Source organism: Abramis brama (assembly GCF_963993115.1).
Source record: "Abramis brama genome assembly, chromosome: 4".
Lineage (NCBI taxonomy): Eukaryota > Metazoa > Chordata > Actinopteri > Cypriniformes > Leuciscidae > Abramis > Abramis brama.
Window position 1 is genome coordinate 36764209 of NC_139966.1, and position 26221 is coordinate 36790429.

At 38.0% G+C, this 26221-nt stretch overlaps 1 protein-coding gene across 10 annotated transcripts in view; it reads right to left on the reverse strand.

Moving 5' to 3' along the window:
• Window positions 1–10: 10 nt before the first annotated feature.
• The window catches only part of celsr1a (cadherin EGF LAG seven-pass G-type receptor 1a), a 91687-nt gene continuing 65476 nt past the window's right edge, over window positions 11–26221 (reverse strand). For 2 of the 10 annotated variants that reach the window (XM_084111840.1, XM_084111845.1), the window contains 27 exons: window positions 22757–22929; window positions 22494–22679; window positions 22304–22417; window positions 21332–21506; window positions 21088–21229; window positions 16959–17079; window positions 16637–16820; window positions 16423–16524; window positions 15607–15701; window positions 15268–15477; window positions 14170–14353; window positions 13915–14058; window positions 13600–13780; window positions 13281–13448; window positions 13008–13134; window positions 11766–11966; window positions 10265–10439; window positions 7138–7250; window positions 6956–7035; window positions 6739–6865; window positions 5791–5916; window positions 5432–5526; window positions 4232–4332; window positions 3876–4031; window positions 3539–3766; window positions 2042–2309; window positions 11–1027 (listed from right to left, as the gene is read on the reverse strand). In XM_084111840.1, the coding sequence (XP_083967966.1) occupies window positions 1003–1027; window positions 2042–2309; window positions 3539–3766; window positions 3876–4031; window positions 4232–4332; window positions 5432–5526; window positions 5791–5916; window positions 6739–6865; window positions 6956–7035; window positions 7138–7250; window positions 10265–10439; window positions 11766–11966; window positions 13008–13134; window positions 13281–13448; window positions 13600–13780; window positions 13915–14058; window positions 14170–14353; window positions 15268–15477; window positions 15607–15701; window positions 16423–16524; window positions 16637–16820; window positions 16959–17079; window positions 21088–21229; window positions 21332–21506; window positions 22304–22417; window positions 22494–22679; window positions 22757–22929 (4001 nt within the window). In that variant the 3' untranslated portion in view covers window positions 11–1002. Of the gene's footprint in view, window positions 1028–2041; window positions 2310–3538; window positions 3767–3875; window positions 4032–4231; window positions 4333–5389; window positions 5527–5790; window positions 5917–6738; window positions 6866–6955; window positions 7036–7137; window positions 7251–10264; window positions 10440–11765; window positions 11967–13007; window positions 13135–13280; window positions 13449–13599; window positions 13781–13914; window positions 14059–14169; window positions 14354–15267; window positions 15478–15606; window positions 15702–16422; window positions 16525–16636; window positions 16821–16958; window positions 17080–21087; window positions 21230–21331; window positions 21507–22303; window positions 22418–22493; window positions 22680–22756; window positions 22930–26221 lie in introns of all 10 variants that reach the window. The other 8 variants (XM_084111848.1, XM_084111843.1, XM_084111847.1 and 5 more) reach the window with 6 other exon arrangements.

Consider the following 26221-nt stretch of genomic DNA (forward strand, 5'->3'; position numbering starts at 1 on the left):
ACAAAAAAGATAAAAATTCAGAGAGCTTTTATTTTTACAGCTTCAATTTTTGTCCAGTGTCTCAAAACATAAAAATAAATACAGCTATTTCATAAGAAATCCAGTGTCTTTTGTTGTGAAAAATTATTTTAAACACCTGCGAGTCTCTTTCACTGCTGTGTCTTTGGAACATGAATTATGAACTTTTCGATAAAAAAAGAAAGAAAAGAAAACACATTAATTTTCATTTCCTTGAGTCTAAAGGCAATGTCTTCACAGTTCCAACATTATTAAACATCACCAGTGAAAATGGTCAAAGTTGAACAGTGTTTTTTAGTCGTGTTTTGGGACTAGAGCACCAGAGAAACCAAATGATTAACGCTGCAAATCAAGTACAAAAACATCTTTGATTGAACCACATTGGATAAAAATAGTCTTGCATTAAATGTTATTAAAAATGCTTTTCAATATACAAATGTGCCTTAAAAATATTACAATTTCAAAACAGCAACAACAAATATATATCTACACAGTAATTACACGAGGAAGGTATTAGTCGAGAGTAGGATCTCCTCTATGAGGACGGGCCAAGAACATTTCAGCATTCTGTGAACAGAAAATGTCTCTGCACAGTTTCAGCCTTGTGCGATCGTACAAAATTACGTACAAAACAACTTATGTGTCTCTTCAAGTCCACCTGTCAGTCAGTCAGAGCGTGTCGCTCGGCATGCTGGGATGGTTAAATTCCCACGTTTAGTGGTTTGGCACTACTTCTTCGCTGACCCGGTCTTGCGTATTCAGATACATTCCCTTATTCTTTCCTTATGGTTCATTTAACAGGCTGACATCTGCAGTAATACTGTTCTCCGATGGAGCCTGGACCCCAGGGACATGCTGGAGAGCAAGGTGCGCCTATAAGGAGGGTTTTTGTGTAATCCACCTTTGCTTTCCACCTTCCTCCCACTGTCAAGGGCTGATATTCGTCCCTCACGAGGGCAGAAGTTCCTCAGGTTTCCTGCTGGGTCAAATTGATGTTTCATTACTGCCGCTGTAGTGAGCAGAAAAGAGAGAGAAAAGGAAGGAGGATACATGCGGGTTAGGAGGGTGTTCTGTTGGGATACAGCAGCCGCATGCCACATGGACAACAGGTGTAAAGAAGACGCTCTTTGTTTTCGGGACACATGCTCCCAACAGACAAAAGAGCTGAACAGAATCAGAGGGCTCAGGTTTCCAAAACATGCAAAAATGAACATCTATAATCTATAAATATCTGGCACTAGTACTAAGTCGAAAATGTAATAATACCAGTCTTTGTTCAGTATCGTTCGGTGGTGTCACTACGGTTTAAACATGCACAGTAAAGTTGCAACAAAAATATTCATGTGCACCTACATCATATGTTGATTTTACACATATACGTTATATAAAAATATATAATAATCACATGTTCTCCAGGAAGAACGGTGAAATGTCACTAAGAAATGAAATCTCTAGTTTTTTTCAGTAACACTTTACAATAAGGTCTCATTTGGTAACATTAGTTAATGCGTAAACTAATGATGAGTAATATGTATTCATAGCATTGATTAACCTTTGTTAATGTTAGTTAATAAAAAAAAAATACAATTGTCCACTGTTAGTTCAGGGTGCATTAAATAATGTTAGCAGAAATATATTAGTAAATGTTGAAATTAACTAAGATTAAATAAATGATGTAGAAGAACTGATCATTTTTAGTTAACTAATGTTTATAAATGTAAAGTTTATATATTTAAGTGTTACCCTTTTTTCTTTTGACCTGGACAAATTTTAAACAATTTCAAAATATTTCACCAATTTGTTTTTGAGGTAGTATCAAAATTGGTATCATGATATTTCACTGGTATTAGTATCAACTAATAATGCAATTATTAATAGTATATTAGAATGAAACCGCATGCAATTTATAACAAATTACTGAACTGCCTTTATTTTTGTAATTAAAACCAAACAAATAAGAAAAAAACAGATAACAAAAGATAGGTTTGGGTGAAGCGAGATGGAGTGTGAAAGAGCGTCTTACTCAGAGTCTGAGTGGTTGCCGCCGTTGACGGTCACTGATTTCAGATTCATGGCCATGCCGTTCTGCTGTTCTCGCGGTGGGACGGGCGGTCGATGAGGGGGCTTGATGAGGACGTTGTGGCCATTGCCCCCATCATTAGAGGCTATAGAGGGGGCTCTGGAGGAGATGGTGGGGGGATTGTAGTCCGATAACTTCTCCCGAAGTTTGTTTTTCATGTTTTTGTCTGTCAGCGGAGGAGGCAATGATGTGATCTTATTCTTCAAAATACCTATGAGAAGAAAGTACATGAGGATATTAGTATATACTATGTAAAATGCATAGCAACAAATCTTTGTTTGACTATATTTCATTAAGCCTCTGGACCTCTTTGTTTAGGGGTCACACTTGGTCAAAAGTGACCGAAGCCTTGAAATGTAGCTTCTTTTTTTTTCAGGAAAATCAATGTAATACATTATTGTTCGATAATATTTTTTTATATTATTATTATTATTTTATTATTTTATATTATTTATTATTTTTATTATTATTTAGAATTGAGGAGATTTTATGAAACTATGCAATATTTATGCCATTTTCCATGAGTTTTTTTTTTAAATATTTATTATATATATATAATAAATATTAATAAAATTTTATAAATTAAATATTTCACATTAAAATAGAGTGAAGGCCTTTAAAATCCTTTTATTTATTTTTTGAAGTGAGAATAGTGCTATCTGGACATGTTAAAAAATAAAAATGTGTGTAATGTCGTGTAACGGCCTGTTATAGCTCTATAGTTTGGCTTTTGGATTCCCATTGTTTTTTTAGACGTAATTTCTTAATTTTATTAGGTTTTGCATTTAGATATTTATTAAGACATTCTAAAATACTACTTTTTGTCAAGCTTTAGATATATTTTTTTGTTAGATAAGTATCAGGTTTTGCATTATAATTACAATCAAACATTAAAATTTTGTTAGAAAGGGAACAGATGGAAAGCATTTTTGTTACTCAGTATTTGATAATTAAAAAAAATTTACAAAATAAGAAATGGATAATTCTTCTTGGCTGTGCACTTTTTTGTTTGCACATTGGCTAATTTGTAGTTTGTACCACCAAAAGATTCTCTGAGTTTTCGAATTTCCCACTAATTTCCTATGTCATTTACATGTACATATACAATATTTACATGTTTGACAGCGAAGGAGCCAAGAGTGACCTTTTTTTTACCCTTTAACATATCCAATGTATGTCCATGATTTTTTGTGTTCACATAGCTAATGCAACAAAAGTCGCCAAGTGTCATCCCATTCAGATGAAGCAAACAAGTTACAAAATTCTAAACGTAAAATTGCCAAGTTTATATATATTTTTTTATTAATTATTTATTTATACATTTACAAATTTTATTTTATTTTGCACTTCTTTCTTTCTAAATTTTATAGTAAAAAAAAAAAAAAAACCTGCTGAACTGGTGTTTTACAGTTAATAAAAGTGTTAATTTTCCACTCTTACCTTTCCTCTGTTCAGGCTGGTGGTTGCTGTTGGCTTGAACGGAGGGTGTTGGGTGGTCTTTGTCCTGAGTGCTCTCTCCGGTGTGATTGAGTTTATTTTCCTGATGGAGCTCCACACTGACTTTGGTCTCCACTTTCAGTCTCTCTGCCCCTCCGTTATCTTCACTGTCACTCGCTGTCATGGCTTCAATCGGCCAGTAGGGCTTGACATGATTGGACACCGTGTCCACTGAAACACAAAAGGCGGGGTTAATGTTATTTGACACTTCAATAACCTGCAAATACATCCATCAATTTTTTAGATTTCCATATTGAATGTAATTATGAAAGACAAATACCATCTTTTGTACCCTTTGGAGTGCTGTGTAGTGGTTGTCTCTCATTATTCCACTTTGGCTTCATGTCGATGTCTTCATCCTCGCTGTCGGACGAGTGAGAGGAGGCGTACGAGCTGCTGTGTTCGTCTACAGAGAGCTCGCTGTCCGAATCTGAGTCTGAATAAACACAAACTTACGTCAATCTCAGCATTAGAAAGATGTATCATACATACTCAGATACATACAGAATCTAAGTAATTGTATCAACACATTTTGTATATATTTGTAAGAATATAGATGTCACACTACCCTAGTCTACATGTGGATAACAGGCGTTAAGTATATATCAATGCTGGCTTGGTAAAGTTTTTTCATACCATCTGCTTTAGTGCCGTTATGGAAGAGTGAGCCGTCAATGTCAGTGTGTCCGGCTTTAGCATTTCCAGATGAAACACTGGGCTTCTGACCCAATTCATCCCTGTGTAGGAGTGAAAGTAGGAGAATGAGAGGGATATAAGACAGATGCCCCTCACATGACCTCTACACAGTGAGATTAGATTCGAGTGAAAAACAAAATAAAATGAAAAATGTCCCATATATGACCAATCAGCCTGTGTTGACTTGCTCAAATTCTTGTTATTTAAAGGTTCAGCTTCATAAAATTTAGTCTAAACTTGTAAAATTTCACTTAATTACATTCCCAAGATACGACTAGCTTTTAATATAGCCTACATATACATGCACAAATACATAGTATGAAGTTGCTACTGCTAATAGACACAGATACACTGCTGTGAGCATGTAAGATATACTGCTGCTGCATAAATAGACATACATAAACCCCATATCAGATCTAGGCAGGTGGAGCTGGGGGAGGTGGAGGGGTTCAGATGAACTGCTGAAGGACTAGCTTACAACAAACAATGAACCAGACTGTTTAAATGTTGAGCAGGCAATAATCTCATTGGCTGCAAGATCAACAGAGGCCAATCAGCTTGTGCCATGTGGTAATGATGTGATTGCTTGCAGATTTCATGTAAAGGACTTGTGCCATCTAGAGTTTCATGACTGAACTATGTAGTTAATTGGGAGGTCATTCTGCTAGTATGCAATGCTAGCAACAAGCTTGCAGGGAGGTGTTCTTACAATATAGCATCCAATACATCATAATACTGAATCCTGTCAGCAAATTCATATTATGTACATATAATGATGAGAGGATTACGCAAAATAATCTATAAACAGATCATTTGATATGTCAAAAGGTTGCGTTCAGTGTATACAATGAGACGGATGTTAACACACGACATTCATGGATATACATGCTGGGACAGGTTAGAGTTTGTGTACATTATTGCAGCACTGCAAAGCAAAGCAGAAGCCATGCACATTTGCTCATGCATATGAAAAGAGAAGAGTCAATTAAAAAAGATTAAATCATTACAGCTATTGAGAAATGTCAAGTAGGATAGAAAGAGAAAGTGAAATGTTACGTAATGAGCGTGTAGCGCCGTGCCCAAGCAGTAGCGTGTTACCTGTGTGTGTAAGTAAGGTAGCTGCTGTGACTCTTAGCTGACCTGACTGTGCTCTCCAGAGACACCGTCGACTCGCCGATGCCCGAGCGGAACATCGCGCCGTCCTCCATGTACGTGTTATTACAGTTCAGAGTACGCTAAAGACAGAGGAAGAGCACAGTACTGTAAATCAAGCGAAATAATACGTTTCCAAATGCCAGACCACTTCATAGCAAACTTCTTCCTTTAAAATATGAAATTACTTTCTTATTGCTTGCAAATTACATAATTGAAATGACTTGGTTGTTCATTTGCTACTAGACAAATTGACATTCAATCCGATTCTAACAGCTGTTTTCAGATGCATTAAGGATAATTCATGTATAAATATTGTATCATTTATATGTGTTCCAGAAACTTACCGTCAGTAGGGTGGTGCGCGTGGTGCTGGACTCGTCAGGTAACTGTTTCTTTCCCGTGAAAACGTTCTTCAGATGTTTCCTCACCTCTTTATTGAACACGATGTAGAAGAAGAAAATGAATATGCCCTGAAAAACAGAAACAGAAAAAGAAAACCTGTCTGTGTTAGTTATTTTTGTTTTACGTGTTTTTTTGTAAATATTTTATTGAAAATATTTAGTTAGCTTTATTTTTTATTTCAGTTTTACCTTTACTAATTTTAGTACTTCAGCTTAAACTTTTTTATTCCAATTAGTTGATAATGCAGGGGTTCTCAACTCTGGCCCTCGAGGTCCTCTATCCTACAGATTTTAGCTTCAAACTTACCTTCCTGTAACTTTCTAGGGCTATAATCTGGCTTAAAGGGATAATTCACCCAAAAATGAAAATTAGCCCATGATTTACTCACCCTCAAGTCATCCTAGATGTATATGACATTCTTACGCTTTAGGCGTAAGTAGACTGCGTATGGCCGTTTAGCTGGAAGCTAGAATTTTACTTTGTAACATGTTAAATATGGATATTTTTCTTACACAAACGCATGGTTTCGCTTCAGAAGGCCTTTATTAACCCCCCGGAGCCATGTGGAGCACTTTATCATGGATAGATGCACTTTTATGATGGATGGATGCACTTTTATGATGGATGGATGCACTTTTATGGACTTCAAAACAGAAACAGCCATTAACTGTCATTATAAAGCTTGGAAGAGCCAGGACATTTTTTAATATAACTCCGATTGTATTCGTCTGAAAGAAGAATGTCATATACACCTAGGATGACTTGAGGGTGAGTAAATCATAGGCTAATTTTTCATTTTTGGGTGAACTATCCCTTAGCCTTGTCTGTGAAACCGGGCCATAGTGATGCTTTCCTTATTTCCCTTTTTTCAGAAAGAGTATGACTGTTACCTGCAGACAGCTGAAGATGGCAAACAGATAGTGGAAGGTCATGACATCACTGTTGACAGCCATTAAACCCAGCACCCAGGTGGCGCTAATGAGCAACAGGAGTAAGAAGGCCATCCGCATAGCTGGACTGGAGCACATGCAAAAACAAACCCAATGAGTACCATTATACTTCAATCCTCAGTAAATGCTCTCAAGGGAAAGGATAACAACGTCTTACATGACCCCAGCCTTCTCATAGGAACGTTGTCTACGGCCACACGACGCCTTGGCTGCCAGCACAAAGATAACAACGTTGACCTGTTAAAGAGATTGTTTAACATTCAAACAGTTAATGCAGGTAGAGAATTACACGAGCCTGATAGTTAGAATGATCTATAGATGACTGATGGATGGACGTACCAGCACCACTACACCAATGGGTCCGGCAAAACTCCAGATGAGGGTGTCATGGACAGACAGCCAGCAGAAGTCAGGGTTTCCATATCCCTGAGGATCCAAACCCACAGCCAAACCTGATGGGACATAAACACCAACATGACTTTTACACCATCTTAAGATAACATGCATTTCTCTGTAAAACTTACTTACTGCCACCATGCTGGTGAATGTGATTTTACCAAGTGCAAGATGTGCCTGGATCAACATCTTTTTTGATCCTGGAATAACATTCCAATCAACCAATCGGATTTGAGGGACAAGCTTACAGTTTATGTCAGGTTTAGGCTTACAACCAGGGTTAGGTTCTTCTACATCAGTGTTATTCACCTATCATTATCCTCTAATTTTAGGGATAACTTAGGGGTAGAGTTAGTATTAGGGGTAGGGATAGAGTTATTTTTTCAGACAGGAAAGTTGTTAATTTTTTCAGACAGGAAAGTTGTTCCAGGAACAACAAAATATGTTCGGTATGTCACGGTAACCCACAATGCTAATATTTTGTGGGTGGTTTCCAGGGAGTTGTTAATTGGTTGTTCTGAGTAATTTATAGGGTGTTGCTTAGTAGTTGCTAAGGTGTTCTGAGTGTTTTTAATGTGTTGCTATGCAATTTACGCTGTTTGTAGTTGTTTTTAACACACTGCTAGGGTGTTGCTACTGTAGGTGGTTGCTAAGGTGTTGCTATGGTTTTCTAGGTGGTTGTTAAGGCTTTGCTATGCAGTTACTAATGTGTTCTGAGTGTTTTTTTAGTTTTTTTTGCAATGCTGTTGCTAAGTTTTTGGGAGTGTTTTTTGTACGTGAATGCCACAGTTCAGGGTGGTTTCTAGGGTGTTGCTACTGAAGGTGATTGCTAAGGTGTTGCTATGGTGTCCTGAGTAATTGCTACGTGGTTGCTAGGGTTTTCTAGGTGGTTGTTAAAGGGATAGTTCACTTTGAAATTAAATTTTGGTATGTTTTAGCTTACCTCAAGGGCATCCAAGATGTAGGTGTCTTTTTTTCCGCAGTAGATTCAATTTTGATATTTTTAGGTCAAACCGTTCTTGTCTGTCAGTCATATAATGCAGGTCTATGGTCACCACCTCAAAGAGCATGCACAGAGTCCAAATTAAAACAATTCCCCATCGTCCAAATTAAACAATTCCCCATCGTAAGTACACATTGATGGCCTAAGACACGAAACGAGCGGTTTGTGTGAGAAAACGAACAGTATTTATATCGTTTTTACCTTTTGTACACAGCGACGTCCAAGTGATCTGATCTGACGTGTACGCAGACTGGTGCATAGATATATACACTAGATGTCGCCTTGGCTACGGCATTCGTTCAATGAACTGCTGTCGCCAAGGCGACATCTAGTGTATATATCTATGCACCAGTCTGCGTACACGTCACACACTAGGAAGCGCCCGCGCCCTCAGATCACTTGGACGTCGCTGTGTACAAAAGGTAAAAACAATATAAATACTGTTCGTTTTCTCACACAAACCGCTCGTTTCGTGTCTCAGGCCATCAATGTGTACTTACGATGGGGAATTGTTTAATTTGGACGATGGGGAATTGTTTTAATTTGGACTCTGTGCATGCTCTTTGAGGTGGTGACCACAGACCTGCATTATATGACTGACAGACAAGAACGGTTTGACCTAAAAATATCAAAATTGAATCTACTGCGGAAAAAAAGACACCTACATCTTGGATGCCCTTGAGGTAAGCTAAAACATACCAAAATTTAATTTCAAAGTGAACTATCCCTTTAAGGCTTTGCTATGCAGTTACTAATGTGTTCTGAGTGGTCTTATTTTTTTGCAATGCTGTTGCTAAGTTTATGGACATGTGAATGCCACAGTGAATGCCATGTGAATAACATGTGAATGCCACAGTGTTCAGGGTGGTTGCTAGGGTGTTGCTATTTTAGGTGGTTGCTAAGGTGTTCTAAATGGTTTATATCCTGTTGTTAGGTAGTTGCTAGGGCTTTGCTATGCAGTTACTAAGGTGTTCCAAGTGTTTTTAGGTTGTTGGTAAGTTGTTGGGAGTGTTGTATTTTAAGCTATTTCTATGTAAATACTACAGTGTTTCAGGGAGCTAGGTTGTTGCTAGTGTAGGTGTTTCCTAAGGTGCTCTCATTGGTTTAAAGCATATTGCTAGGTCGTTTCTGTTTTTTTTTGTGTGATTGTGATTGCTAAATATCTTAGAACAGTTGCTATACATTGCTATGTGGATACCAGGGTGTTCTGGGTGGTTTCTAGAGTCTTGCTAGAGTCTTCTAGAGTATGTGGTTGCTAAGGTATTCTGAAAGTTTTAGCTATTTTGCCCTGAGTCATTGTTAGGGCTTTTCTAGGATATTCTACGGCGTTTCTAGGACATTCTACTATTACCAATGTGTTTTGACTGGTTGCTAGTATTTCTATGTGGATACTACGCCTCCCCTATGTTTCACTGATATTCTAAGATGTTCTAGTCTCCAGATATGGTTTGGGTTCCTCCATTAACAGGAAAAGTCTTCTGAAATGTTTTGCATTTTATTGGTGAACATGGTAAGTATGATCACAAGTAACAGCAGCACAATTTGAGGTCTGCATATCATTCATGTCCACAGCACCATTCCAGAAAGGAGTAAAGAAAGCAGGCAGCCATTCATTGAGCTGGGAGGAGCAGAGAGGAGTCGGGTCAGCCTCTATTATCTGTAGGATAGGGGCTTTTTCACTGCTTTGAGCATGTGCCAGTGGAGAAAGTGACACCCATTATGGAGAGCGGAGCCATTGGAGAGAAAACAGAAAAAGAAAGAGCGAGAGACCGAGAGGTAGTAATATGAAGACAATGGCGTCCTGTCTCATTCCCACAGGGATCACACAAACACACACCATCTAAAGGAAGGGGCGAGTCCAAGCCCGACAACATAAATGTAGCGGATTAAAAACATGTCCGATAGTCAGATTCATAAGCTGAAGGTGTGTATCTATGTTGACATTATGGACATTCGCTGAGTGCATGAGCGTACAAATATGAACCTGCAAAGACGTTAGGTTGGGTGTACTGTATGTACATGAAATAGTAATTAGAGCATAGACTGAAGAGGGTGTGTGTGTCTGACCTGTAATAATAGCAGGGATCCCCCAGCCGATGGCGTAGTAGAAGCGCATGTGGCCTTGGTTGATGTTTCTGATTTCGGTGAGCATGCGGTAAATGTGCAAACCCTCCACAAACGTCCAGGCAAACGTGCACATGTAGAAGTAGTGTAGGAGGATGGCTATCACCGTACACACAAACTACAGAGAGAGAGAGAGATAGCATATTCTCATTATTGCAATACATTCAGATGCTTTACATTGAGTTTATATTATTACTGCAATACAGTATATTAGAAAAATAATTTACAATAACATAATAAAAGTTGAAATAATAGCAAAAAATGAAAACCATAAATTAAAGGCAGCACAACAAATACTGCCAAAATGTACACATTTAAATTTAAGTGTATTTACATTTATACTTGGAGCAGAATTAGCATTTTTCATGCCATGATTTCTCTAGGTAATTTCAAAAGGGTTTTATGAACGGCATTTTACACTTTTAATGTGAATAGCCAAACTTGTTGGTAAAGCCTGTTTTCACTCTACTCACTATAGCTTAGCGATTATCCTTAATAAAAGCACATTTGTGTGAATAGCATGCATTATTATTTGCAGTAAACAAGATGCAATTTGTTGCTATTTACACTTGGTCCAAAGGAATTAAGTGTAAATAGCATCTACCTTCTTTTTCACTTAGTCTAAATAGCTACTGCATTATGTTGTTATACCTGGGCATATTCTTGAAATTCAAGCACTTAAAGATCGGAGTAGATATACATGTCTTCTCTACAGAGTTAGACCTAAACAGTGTGTCCGATGTGTAGCAAGGCCTCACATATATTAAACTAATGTGAGAGTGTGTCGGTATAACTCTAGATCGACCCCTAGTACTCGCAGACACCAGTGGTGCCTCCATGAGAAAAATCTGCTGGAAAATGTGGAATTTGAACGAGCAAAATAGTGAGGATTTTAAAACTTCCATTCATGAGTGGTATTGCAAACATATTTTCATGTATAAAGCTTCTGTTGTTTCACATGCTGCAGCATCTATATACAAATCTGAAGTATAAAATGCTGTAATCCAGTGAGTGCCACCAGAAAGATAGTGTCAAACCACATATAAATGGATTTAAACCATTAAAGCTCTTCTCTACTCAGTGATGGATTGTCAAATACCCCAAATTAAAGCCACCTCACAGCAATCATAGCCATTTGTCAAATAAACCTCAACTATTTCCAGCTGTTAATTACAGACTTAAGAAAGTAATTAGTGGAATTTGAGAATGAGGATCTACATTCTGGATATTGCTGACAGGGAAAACTACAACATGAGACTTTCTCGATGAGAAGACACCAAACCACATTTATCAAAATGCTCACTTGTGATTTAACGTGATGAAAGATCAAACCCATTTAGCCAGTCTTATAATTTCATGTGTGGTCTTTTGAGTTCCTGCTCGCTTTCAATTCACAGTATTTTGCAGGTTTCACACAGCAATGTTCTGAAGAAGAGTTCCTCACCGGGTTGTCGGTCTGGTTGATTCCGATGAGGAAGACCAGCTCGGAAAAGAACAAGGCGGCCACCAGGTTCTTGTGGATGCTGTGGAGATTGGAGCGTAGTTTGTGCAGGATGGCCAGCAGGATGAAGGTGAGGAGGAGCGCCAGCAGAGAAGCGGAGACTGTGGTGTAGGTGACAATCTTCAGGGGAAGGACATCGCCATGCTGACAGAATGAGAGAAAAAGTCGATAAAAGAATCAGAAAAACAAACAAACAAAAAAAACAGAAAAAAAAATTCTGCCATCGTTTACTCTTATATAGGCTTAATTTTTGGAACACAAATTATATTTTTTATTATAAAACGGTTAGTTTCAATCCTTGATTCTGATTGGTCAATAGCTGTGCTTTATTCACGATAAAACACGGCTATGACCGTTTCACCCAACTGTTCTATGTATCACTACACAACACCCCTAGAAACCACTCTTAGTAACTTAAACACATGTTTGATAAAATCCGTTTGAATGTCCACTGCGATATCTTGTCCTTTTAACAGTTAAGGGGTTTTTCTGTGCCCATAGTCATCTGTCAGTTGCGTCTTCCTTCTCCGTGTTCACAAGTTTGATTCCTTTCAATGTAAAAGTCTTCTCTACTGACTGACTCACTCATAAAGACGGTCTTTTCCGCCATCTATTGGCGAAATAATGTATGTAACTTTTGTTGCTGTTTACGTCAGGGACTATTTTTTCCAGCGGAAGGAAGGCTTTTAGTGATTTTACTTCATAAAAGTTGCATAGATACATGTTTTTCGGCTTTAATAGTTGTATTGTGTGGTAACCGTTTTATAAAAGCAATAAGGTACTCGAGACAAGTGCTGTATCGTGAATAAGTAACGGCTGAAGGGGTTGCAGGCACTCCGCGCGTCGCGCCCTTCAGCCATTACTTATTCACGATACAGCAATGCCCAACCATTGACTATGCAATCGACATTTGCAAGCTTCCAAAAGATCATAAAGAGATTGTAAAATTAATCCAGCAAAAGTCTTGCTATTCACATATAAATATACACACATCAAATATGGTAAAAGGAAGCTCAAACATGCTTGCTTCACGCATGAGAACCAGTGAGGTTTGAAAATGATGAATGTTTTCGTTCTGATGATGAACGTAAGTTAGGATGAATAAATGATGACTGTGTTTTCATTTTTGGGTGAACTCTCCCTATGAGTTATTAGGGCGGGATGGCAGCCTTTTAGCCACAGTACCTCTCTCTTGGAGATGTCCATAAGGACGGCAAAGCTGGTCAAGTGATTGCAATGGCAGCTGATGTGCGTGTGGTTCCTGGAAATGAGGTCACATCCTTTGGACGACCAGCCACCTGTGCCACCAACACTGACACACAAAGACATACCAGACCGGCATTAATCATCTACACACCAACAACTTACTGAAATAAGCATGCGGACTGATTTTTGAAATGCTAGTATTATCTGTTATTAAGTGTGAAAATTAATGTGTATGGAGGGGTTGTGACTCACGTGATAGAGTGGTTCCAGAACACACACACAGGTTTGGTTCTCTCCTCCGTCTCCAGAAGATTGTAGTCCAGCGTGATTGGTTGCTCCAGAGGAATGTGTAATGGCTCGCCTTCACTGTACACAGTTGTGCTCACGATGGGAGTGTTAATGACCGGACGGTTTGGCAGCCTGTGGAAAAAAACGGGCAGCAATGACATGCTAAATGAATCTTCTGAGCATGGCAACAGTGTTCTGTGTTTGACTGTGGAATGCCACCAGGACTAAATATTTGGACAAGTACTATTCAATCGGATAAACACTAAAAAGTGGCGTTCCGTACCTGAGACTCCGACGGTCGGGGTCGTAGTGCTCTGGTAGGAGCTGGCCTAGAGTTTTATAGATGATGACTGCAACCACAGGAAATGGAGGAAGACTCTCAGCATGCCTTTTCCTCTTGTTTGTAGCCTGATAGTGCTCTTCATCAGAGCTTCCCTGAGATTCTGGATCATCTGTGGGAGAAACTACCAGAACAAGATATTTCACAGTTGAACCAGCTTTGAGCAAACCAATCTGCTGTATTTCTGCTTTCAAACTGACACTTTGACTAAGTAAATCATAATTCAGTGTATTTTTGTTACTATAACGTATGTTTTACCTTTATGATCTGAAGGTTTAAAGCTGAATTCCGGGAAAAGAACAGATGACCTAAGGTCTTTGGGACACTCCTGGTCAGTTGTTTGGAAACGAGGGATTTTTACCTCATCTGGATAAATGGCGTCCAGATAATCCACTGCAAAAACTGAGGAGTCAAAGAAAGATTGAGGTTAAGAAGAACTGTGTAGTGTTCGAAACTATTTACTCAATAATTGGTCTACAGTGTATTTAAATTGATTTAATCAATGTAACTCACCCATGTTCTCAGTAACAATGATGAAGGGTTTCAGGTAGGTTTTCCTCATGTTCTGAGCCACAGTGTTGGCGTATTCCTCAAAGTTTCTCAGCAGATGTGCTGTGCCTCCTTCTGTTCTCTGTATCTGATCCCAGTGCTCTTTATTACTGGCATCCAAGATTGCACTGCCGGCCTTCACTATGTTCTGAAACATTCAAACGCATACTTCAGTATTTAATGGTAAAATTCTGAAGATGTGAGAGCCATTAGAAGTCTGAATCTGGGCCAAGACAAGACATAATGAATGCGGTCTTAAAAGTATCCTTATCCTAAAACCATGCATCAAGATAAGTACATTCATGTTGCCAGATGAGCTTTAAACATGGGCGTTTTCGTTCTCATGACATCAGTCATTATATGCTGTGTTATTTACACTAATCCACTAAACCTCAAAGCTCACAATTATGGGCTGCCAGAGTTTTTCTTTCTTTTCAAGCACAGCACAGACCAATAGAAAATGCTCCTAACATCCCATTATTGGTATAGCAATAAACAGTAGTAAAAAGTGCTTGCATGTGCAAAAGTTGACGTCACACAGTAGCTCAGGTTGTTGTTACAGTATATGGTTGCTAAGATGCTCTGAGTGGTTTATACAGTTGCAAGGGTGTTCTGGGTGGAAGTAGGTAAGTGCAAAATACAATTTTACATTCACTGAAGAAGATGTGCCTGGCAAGCATCAGTTACAATTCAAAACCCTGAGTATTTATGATATTTTGGATATTACGATGTCTGCAATGGGCACTGCCAGTCTAGACAGCTCTTTTAATTATAATGGGACCTTGTTTTATCACGTCACGACATGCCGCATGTCCGGTGTAGAATTTTTTTTGAAAAATCATCTCTCCTCAACAAGTTGCATAATTTGAGGTATTATGCATGTAGCAAAAATGGTGTGAGAGAGTGATGAAGTTAAATAGTTGGGCTTGTTCAGATATGTGACCCTGAACCGGATGTATGAGCAAAAGTAACAGTGATCCTTGTCTTAAACACCACTAATAAGAATTAGAACTGAATCAGAATGTATTGAGAGAACAATAGAGAGGAAGCAGTAAATCCAACCTCGTTAAATTTGGCATCACGCATGGCGGCCAGGTTAAAGCCCTGTTGCTGGCTCTCATAGTGCAGGATCCAGGAAATGAGCTGGTAAGACGTTTTGACGTCGTTGCCGTAGAAGGAGCTGGTCTGGTCGGTGGCGTTCTGTAACATGTGAGCGATGTCCTTCGATTTCTGCCCATCCATTGTGGATTCATTACGATGCAACTCCTCATTCTGACCGGAAAGAGGTGGGGTATGAACAAGAGTAGGGGAGATAGAGAGGTAAATTAAGCTTTTTCAATAATGACAACCATAATATGTAAGTTAAAATCGATTTATTATTATTAAAACAGATAGATGTACCAGTTTTTTGAGGTGGGAGAATGTGATGGTGGTACAGTTGAAGAGTTCAGGGGGAAGCCAGCCTTTCTCGTCACTGCAGTGTCTGACAGCAGTGCCTAAAATCAGTAAGAAAACAATATGCTGAATAATGTAATAAATGAAATACATTTGAATAAATATTAAATTGCTTTTACTGAAAGTACAGTTTCAGAAGTTTCTCAAACCAAGACCTCGTTCCAACAAGCACTTTGGTAAATGTGTCTATACAAGCGATGCCAAGCCATGTCCCACAATACTCTAGAGAAGAGGCCTCATTAACATTCGGTTACCCGACCAATGAAAAGATCTAACTGGATAGTTCTGCCAATGAGAGTTCTTTGTTAACAGAGCTGGCTAATGTCAGTGTGGGGTGGGGGCAGTGCCAAAGCGACAGAAAAACACTGAAAACACTGGCATTTGCACAAGATTCAGACTCTTATTTCCCTTTAATGTCTTACACTAAAAGACAAACCATTGTAGCTGACTAAACCAAATCAAATGTCAGGTAGTATAACCAACAAGTCATTTTTCACCAACAAACGTCACAATATTATGTATAATATATATATATATATATTTATTTATATATTTATTTATTTATTTTTGCAATTACATACATTTGTACACTCTATGAATTAACATGCGTTATATATATATGGTCATGAGTTCCCAGGAAATTGCATCAACTGATACAATGTATACTTCAAAAAATGCGTCTGCCAAATGTAAATGTAAATATATATATACAGTAGATAGTCATTGTCAATTCAATTCAATAACAAGGCCTGCAGCACTCACCAATAGATCCCTTGGGGCAATTCATGGCAACTGGACGCCCAAAATTGGTCCTGGGCCACCAGATTCCAGCATCAAAGGCTCTTGGGCATCCCTCATACACAACTGAAGGATAAAGATATGGAACATTACGATACTCACTTAGAACCACATTAGTGTAGATGCACATTACAACATCTTCAATTTAAACTCAAAGCAGGTCAGAGGGAGTACATACCCTCACAGCCCGTGCTGGTCACTTCAGAGAAGGGGTTGTCGCAGCGGTTGCACTGTCGCCCAATCACACCCGCCTTGCAGGGGCATTGACCCGTCTCTGGGTCGCAGGAGCGTGAAGTGGCACCCAAATGGAAGCAATCACAGGGGAAACAGGTGTCACCGTCTTTCGGTTGATAGTAGTTGTCCTGTGGGAAAGAGATACTTTGTAACGAGGTAGTCAAGGGACATTTTATGACATTTTGTAATACTTGGACAGCAAGTCCAGACTGAAAGGCTCAGAGCAGTTTGGGTGAATGTTGTTAAAAAAAATCCCATCTTCATACCTTGCAGCGACACTCTCCAGTCGTCTTGTTGCAGTCGGGGTTGAAGCCTTTGCTGACATCACAGTTGCAAGGACCGCACATTGGGATGCCCCACCAACCGCGAGGACATGGTTTCTCCACTCTGTGTGCAGAAAAGACATTAATTTACAGTGGGGCCCCAAAAAGTCTGAGACCACTAGTGAAATTGCATCTCTTTAGAATTCTTTTGTAATATAATAAAATGTTTTTCACTACAAATTATATGAACAGAATAACAATTTGGGTGAAAAGAAGGTTCAGAACCTATTCTACAGAAATGTTTCTTCTTCATTTAATGTCATAATAAAAAATAAAAAAATCCTAAAATGTAAAATGATAATGCATTTCTGCAACAAATAACTATTTTGATTAATTTCTTGATCTTGATCAATTTATGTATTTACTATGATTAATGTAATAGTAAATATGTATAGTTTAATTGGATAAGAAAATATTTATTTAATATTATCATATTATATGATTTTATTTATTTATAAAATAATAATAATAATAATAATAATAATAATATATTCATTTATATAGCGCTTTTAACAATATAGATTTAGAGAATATTTACAGTGATAATAGGAAATTAAAGTAACAGAGATTGTTTTGGCTTTACAGTAATAATAATTCTTTATTTAATATATTTAAATATCTAGTTCAGTCATGAAACTCAATATGGTGCAGGCTTATAAGTCCTTTACATGAAATCTGCAAGCAATCACATCATTACCGCATGGCACAAGCTGATTGGCCTCTGTTGATCTTGCAGCCAATGAGATTGTTGCTTGCTCAACATTTAAACAGTCTGGTTCATTGTTTGCTATAAGCTAGTCCTGCATCAGTTCCTCTGAACCCCTCCACCTCCCCCAGCTCCACCTGCCTAGATCTGCTACGGGATTTATGTATGTCTATTTCTGCAGCAACAGCTTATCTTACATGCTCACAGCAGTGTATCTGTGTCTATTAGCAGTAGCAACTTCATACTTGCTCTGCAGCAGCAGCAATAATCAACAAAAGCAGCAGCGTAGCAGATCTAGTCCAACAAGAACAAATACATTAACACTGCCATTCATTAACATGCTAAAACTATTTTGAGAGTTGTCATGATTTAAATATTCAATTTACTCATCTTGTTTAGTCTACCTGTAGCTCAAACAGTAGAGCATGATAAACTGATCAAATGTTTACCTTGAATTGAATTCGCTTTGGATAAAAGCATCTGCCAAATGCATAAATGTAAATTTACTCTGATTCTGATTAACTGCATTTTACTGAACAATGAAAAGTGACATCACTGACAAAGCTTACACACTTTGAACTGCAACATCTCAACACTCTTACACTCAGAGAACCAATAAATCAAGAAGATCAACCAATCATCAATCACTGGCAGGATTTGTCATGATGTAGGGATCAAGAGATTAGATGTGCAGGTAGGCAGCCTTTTGACGATAAGCAATAACACAACAGTGAAGGCAGGAAACTGATGAGAAACAGGCTTGTGCCTGTTTGTACAAGCAAATATAGACCAACTGCCCAAGTAAACAAATTTGAACATCATTTTCTTGGGTGGCCGAGGATCTTGTGCTTTACACAGAAATCAGGTGATTTAGAAAATACAGTCACCAAACATACTCTAAAACTTATGCAAAATGCAAATAATAAAACACAATGAATATAATCGTGCATAATTGGAATAGCAAAATAAATAGGCTTATCAGCTTATACATAAGAGGAGAAATGCTTGCCATATTCAGTGTTGTTGACGTCAAAGGCTGAGCGTCCAATCAAAGTCCGTGTATTTTAATGCAAATTCATCATTTACTTGGTGGAAGCTAAGCAAATTAAGCTAAATTGGAGTGTTAATAATTTGTCATATTTGAGTGCTTTCATGGTAACATTAATGCATTTAAATTTGATTTTAATAACACAACAAATGTCTGGTATTGTGCACTAGACCACACTGGAGACTACACGTTTGCAATTTGTCAAGTGTGTTATTATGCTATTATGTGTGCTAATGTGCTATTAGAGTTCCAAGATATTGCAAATGTTTTGTTGCTAAATTTTGTGCTGAAAAGCAATTCAATAGTGTGCGGCAGAAGGTCAGCTGGAGGTCAGTATATTTCCATTGTTGACTTATTTCAGGACACTGAAGGTGAGGAAAAATTCCTTCTCTAAGTCTTAAAAAGCGCAGACTGCAGGGCCGCATGGTGCTTATTAACTCAACATCAGGTGCTAGCTGCGTGTCTGGGTCTTAATCTAATAGAGGACAGTCATGTCAACAGAGTGAGAGAGGAAGCAAAAGGAAAAGACGCCCCACGTGTGACTGCTGAGACAGGAATTCATTGCTGATCAGAGGGTTCAGCAGATTAAATATGAAAATAAAAGGGAAGGGTACAATTCTGTGGATCTTGTGCAGACTTGTGACAAGGGTGTACTGTGTTGTTTTCCCGCCGCTTTGTGGAGAAGAGCCAACACAATGACAGACACACCCACACAAACACAAACCACTGGAATGAAGATGACATCCATAATGCAAATCATTTACACTGCTACACTGCACGATTGTCGGGAATGTGAACATCTCGCACAAAGCAATTTTCCTCAACTCTAAGACATCTCAACTCCAAGTCAACATGTAGTATTACAGAAATCTCAATGTGTTACAGTGAAAATTATAGTGTAAAAACTCATTGCAGTGTTTCACTTCCATTCAGAATGCAACAGCTTCAAATCCATCCTGGAATTAAGTAAGCTATAATGTACAGTCAGCCAGTCATTATCACAATATAAACCTTGATTAGTTTGTCAGACGCTGCAGAAATGTGCCATGCAAGATCTATTATTAGACATGACTGCATAATATTATTGACCAGTTGAACCAGGAACAAAAGACTTGACTAGCAAAATGTTCTAAGAACATTTTGATAACATTCCCATTAAGTTATGAACATTTCGTAATGTTCTCAGAACGTTCAAAAAGTCTTGTTTTTATTTTTTTTAAAGATGTTTAAAATTTTAAATTGCTAAAAAAATGCAAATTTTTAGAAAAAACATTACGGTAACATTCCATTTTATAATTTTACAAACATTATTGGAAAACTACTTTTTGATTGTTTTGAAACAAGTAATGAGTAGTAATATTTAAAATGAACGATGTATGAATAAAGATTTTGTGGTAACGTTTTGAGAGCGCTATTAAAGACCAGATAACTATGAACGAACATTGTATTGACGTTACTGGAAGAACATTTGTTCATTACTTTGAGAGAACCTTGCCAGAATGTTCCGAGAACGTTTCCTGTTAGCTGGGAAGACAACCCTTCTAAAACCAACTTCCTCTGAAATACTACACTAGTCGGCCAGTTTCATCTGCTGTATTGCTACTTGTTCTCTGGGCCACTGGCTAGACCAGCAATAAACCAGCACTAACCAAAAAGACCATTTTCCACTGTCAAGCCAAACCATTCTCGTTGCTTAACAATTCCATTCCGTGCCGATCCGGCTCAGCTGATAAGGATATGGATTCATTTTCCACTATGGGACTGATTACGAAGCTCTTTGGAATGCAATAAAAAGATCTGTCAGTCGTTGCCTTGGAGTTTACAGATGGTATGAGATGTAAATCTTCTCAAGCTTCAAAACGTTCATAAAGCCATCGTAAAAGCAATCCAAGCGGTTCAATCCAAATTCTTCAGAAGAGACACAATTGCTTTATTTTTATTTCATTTAGAATTTTATCAACGAACATATATACAATACATCAAATATGGTCGACGAACGTTAAAAATTGCTTTGAACGTTAAACTTTATTTCGATGGTCCACTGTAACCAAAATTTTGGTTGTGTGGGTTTTCAATGAATGGGCAAAAATGGGTTTGGATTGGCATAAGGGTGAGTAAATGATGACATAATTAACATTTTTGGTTGAACTAACCATTTAATTAGCTTAACCAGCAAGATTCTTTGGTTAACCATCATCATTAGTCATGCTAGTTTATTTAACAACATGGAACAACATGCTGGTCCACCAGCTATACCAAAACCAGAGCTAACTACAATAAACCAGCCTGGTCTTATCTGGTATCTCATCCGGACTTACTTGTTTTCACAGTACTGTCCATAGTAGTCCTGACCGCACTCGCAAGTGTAGCCGTGAGAGGAGCTCGGCTTACGAACACACGTGGACAAATGCTCACACGGGTTCAGATGACACGCATCAACACAATCTTTGCCAAAGAAACCTGTGAGTGACAGAAAGAGAGAAAGAGAATTGGATTAACATGTGTGAACTCAAATGAGATGCATCTGTCCAATGGCAGGGAATGTGATGCAGGTGTCAGTACCGGGGTCACAGGTGCAGGTGTGTGCGTTCCAGTCGTCTGTGCAGTCACTGTTCGCGGGGCAGATGTTGGAGTCGCAGGAGTTGGCCACGTCACAGCCTTCCTCCACGTGGATCTTTAGCGCCTGCTGCATGTTGATGTTAGCTGTGTTGGTGGCGGTCTCCCCCATCCTGACCCCCTGGGACACGTTTACATAAAGTCAGTCACCTTACACTTAGGGCCAGATTTACTAAACAGGGCAAATTAGCATGAGAGCGAAAACCCAAGTGGGCGATTTACTGACAATGTTCACATTAAAGAACACGGACGCATCCGGATCATTTCCATAATGACTAACGCAATCAACCAAGAGCAGTGTAAATTAGCATCTGGTTTAAGACAAGCTTTTTATGGGCGTTAAATAATGGCGCAGATACTAGTAAATTGACAAGCGCAAACTTGTAGCAAACTTAATCTTCAGACAGTTTTCTTCAGGGTCACACATCAAGTTCATCATAATTACTCAGGCTCTGTTTTTTTATTCTGGTTGGAGATTTATATGTACCCTAGTGAAAAATAAATATACTAAAATTGATTTGAAATACATTTATTTTATGCTAAATACTACAAATGCGTTTATGTACTTGCATGTGTATGTACTTATACATATATATAAATACCCTGCATTTTTACTTTTGGTATACTAAATTGGTACACATATAGTCTGCTAAACTGGAACAACTAATTTTGTACTTAATGCACTTTAGTTAATAGTGCTGAGGTCCAACTAAAGATATACTTTAGTATATTTGTTTGTGCTAAAGTGTTTGTGCTAAAATAATTTTAATAATAAACAGATAAATTACTCGGTCCCATTTTATATACAAAACAATTACTTGCATAATTTTTTTTTTCAGTCCCGTTCAGCTGTTTTGCCAAGAAACTGCTACTGTCTCATTCTAGGTGAAAGATTCAAAGGTTTTCCCTTGGCCTCACCTGCATGCATCCCTGAAATCCCTGCTGGACGCTGCTACTCGCTCCCTGAAGCCCACCAATGAACAGACTCCTCAGCTTGAGTCCAGGCAGTACATTTCCAATCTCAGCTGACTTCTGTAAAACATGCAAGGATGTCAGTAAACAGGTTTCATCTTAAGGACTTGTTGAGACGGTGTACCACAGAACTGACCTTGAACATGTCGTAGTCCAGGAACACCTGTGCCATGTACTTAATGTCTTTCCCATCTTTGCTGCTCCTCAGCTCCACGAGAAGGTGATGCCATTCCCCGTCATTCACTCGGACCTCCGGGAAATCCAGCGTGGCCACTTTCTCCTCTCCCAGAAGCACTTCAAACCGCACATACTTGTCCCTTATCTTAAAGGAAAAGGTTTCAAATTAAATATTTACTTTACATAATGGTACAGTGTGCAGTGTAACATTTGTACACTTACCAGAAGGTTGATTTGAGACGTGTCCCCAGCGTTGACCTGCATTAGGGTTGTGGTTCCACTGGTCTGTCTGGTGCGGAACATTAGGCCGATGTACCAGGGCACGGCAATGGTGATATCAGGGTCATTCCATGACACCATGGCACGACCATCAAAGTGCTGTGGTGAAGGCATGACTGCAAAAAATAAAGAAATGGATTATGACTGACTGCATAAAAAATGTATGAATATTCCCGCCGCTTTGTGGAGAAGAGCCAACACAATGACAGACACACCCACACAAACACAAACCACTGGAATGAAGATGACATCCATAATGCAAATCATTTACACTGCTACACTGCACGATTGTCTGGAATGTGAACATCTCGCACAAAGCAATTTTCCTCAACTCTAAGACATCTCAACTCCAAGTCAACATGTAGTATTACAGAAATCTCAGTGTGTTACAGTGAAAATTATAGTGTAAAAACTCTATATAAATATAAATTTTTTAAATATAAAATATAAATATAAAATTTTTAAATATTTAAAATTAAATATTTTAGCATAATTTAGCATATCATTTTTTTAGCATATTTAGCATATTTTAGCATATAAATACTTATAAATAATATATATACATACACATATATATATATATATATATATGTATATGTATATATATATTATTTATAAGTATATATATATATATATATATATAAATACTATAAATAATATATATATATATATATGCTCGTTTTTGTAATTTTTGTTCCAATATGCATTTCACGGACGAAATCCAGCCGTTCCAATAGGAATTGGTGCAATTGGTTTCACATCGTTTTGGCTTGCGTTCAAGTTGGTCATGCGAATTCTCCATGCTGGCCAACAGAAATCTGCTTGGTTTGAAATTAATGTCTATTTAAGCAGTGCTTCATACATCTCTACGCTATTGATATTGGGAAATTGCACACACAATTTTGCCGAATTTTCGATGATTTCGACCTTTATTTTCACATTCACTGGCACAGTGACCTTGTGGGTGATGGGACTTTGAATTTGGGTCTCAACTTTTCTGATCACATTTGACCTTTTCCTTGTCCTCACTATGATGTTCTAAAAAAAAATGGACCAAAAAAGTCAAAAATAAAATGGAAACGAAAAATCTGTCACAAAATTGTTTAATTTAGCCGTTTTCAGCATTAACATGCTGAGTCTTGTGGCTCTGGGCCACATATTGGAAGTTTAATCAACAGTATCTTGACAATGAAGTCATAACATCTATTAAAAACTCCTGCAGTTTAAAGGAGTGGAGAAGCCTAGAACAAACCAAGACTTATCAGTGCTGCACTCCCTTCTACCGTTTGATTTGTGTGCGGGCAAATCACATAGCAGAAGTGTGATCATATGGAAACGCTACTGTAGAGTCACAGAGTCAAGTGAGGACTTGAGAACTCAATGAGCCCTGATCACTGGCAGAAATTGCGTGAAGAATCCCTACTCTAGCCAACTCTACAACTCCTATGAATCAATATTACCACACATCACAGCAGAGAGTTATTAAAGGAATGACACAAGAGACTTGATAAATTCTACCCTCAGTAATATTACATTTACGTTTATCCTTTGGCCGCTTTATCCAATTTGATTAACATTGAAGTCAAGGTATCATTTTTATCACACATGCACTGGGAATCAAACACATGACCTTGGTGTTGCTAGTACTATGCATTTGTGTTTAAGTTACATGTATAAATGGGACATTTCTTCAGACACTGGAATGACCAGAGAAAGATGTCACAATTAAAGGGATTGTTCACCCAAAAAAACATCATCATCGTCATTCCAAAACTCTTTGATTGTCTTTTTCTTTGGTCTGTGGAACATAAAAGCAGATATTTTGAGAAACAAAATACCATACAATAGAAGTCAACAGACACCAACACGGTTTTGTTACCAACATTCTTCAAAATATCTTGTTTTATGTCCTACAGAAGATCATGCAGGTTTGGAACGTCATGGGTGTGAGTGAATGATTGAATGAATGAATGAATGAATGAATGAATGAATAGGTGAGTGAATGATTTGTATTTTTAGAGAACTACATCTACAGTATATGTGCTTGTTTGGTGTCTTTAGACTTGGGTCAATAATTCTCTGACAACCACCCACAATGCATTATGTTGGCAAGTTTTGCTCAGGCAAGCGCCACCCACATTTTCTTAAAAAAAAAAGAAAAAAAGACACCTACATACTTTAAGCTTGATCCATAAATCTCAGAAAAATGTTAAAAATGTCTGAAATTTGAAGATGCATAATGAACTAAAGTATCACATATATTGCCTGACGTGACTGAATTTTGAGAATTTGCCAAGGAACTGTCAGCCATCGTGGGCAGAATTACGTGTTTTACTACAGATGGACACTCTATCTGTGCGATGGCAGAAGTGTAGAGGTGATAATATCTAAACTGCGCTTTGCTCGCTCTGGAAATTAGCCATTTGCTCCAAAACAGAGCTATCCTATAACAAAAAAAAAAAAAAAAACGCAAAATCAAGGCTACTTCAGGCATCCATCTAAATCAGCATCAAAAATAACACCCTTTCCTGGCAGATACGCTTCTCTGCCAGAATATTAAATTGGAGAAGGCTGTTTCAGTCAACGAGGTTGTTGTTAGATGATGACATGACTTGAACATCCAGGTTTTATAATGGAGCGCTGCCCCAACAGGCCTGTGGAGGGACCTGAAAGAGACCAGCGTGATTCACACTATCCCCTCTCGTTCGGGCGCCTCGAGCCTTAAAGAACGTCCAACCGCAAAAAAAACAACCACTGGGGATGTCAGGTACACTATCATTTGGGTTGTTCAAACACATGCAAACACACCCACTTTCATACACATAAGTCAATTAATCACAGTAGAGTTGTAAAAGTAGTGTGTGAAGTCCTGTTGAGTATATATTGAGTTTTGACTGCCAAAGATGGCAAATGTGGCAAATTTATTAGCTTGTAAACTGACAAACATGTTTTTCATTGCGCAAGAGTGCTGACTTCTCAAATCCACAAAAAATTAGGTATGAACAGAAGGTTCTGTGATTCCTGTAATTGTGAGTGAACCTGGGAACAGTCCGACAGATACTCCAAAACTAACAATCAAACTATGTTGCAAAAGCTAATGAGCACACTATTTAACTTATTATTTTGTGTTTTCTCTTTTTTTGGCTAGTCGCACTTAAAATAACTGTAGGGAGGTGAACAGAGAGTTTAGCACTAGATTATTTACGATATTATTGTACAATATGTTTAGTATTTGCATATAGCAATACTTCATGTTTAAATATTACGGTAATCATCAATACTGGTATATTATGACACCCCGAAAATCTTTTAAATTTGGATTATTTCAGCCAGCATTTGTGTGTACTGAATTGTTACCTAAGCATCATGTTAGCACAAATCAACTGATTATAAATGTCCTTATTTTTC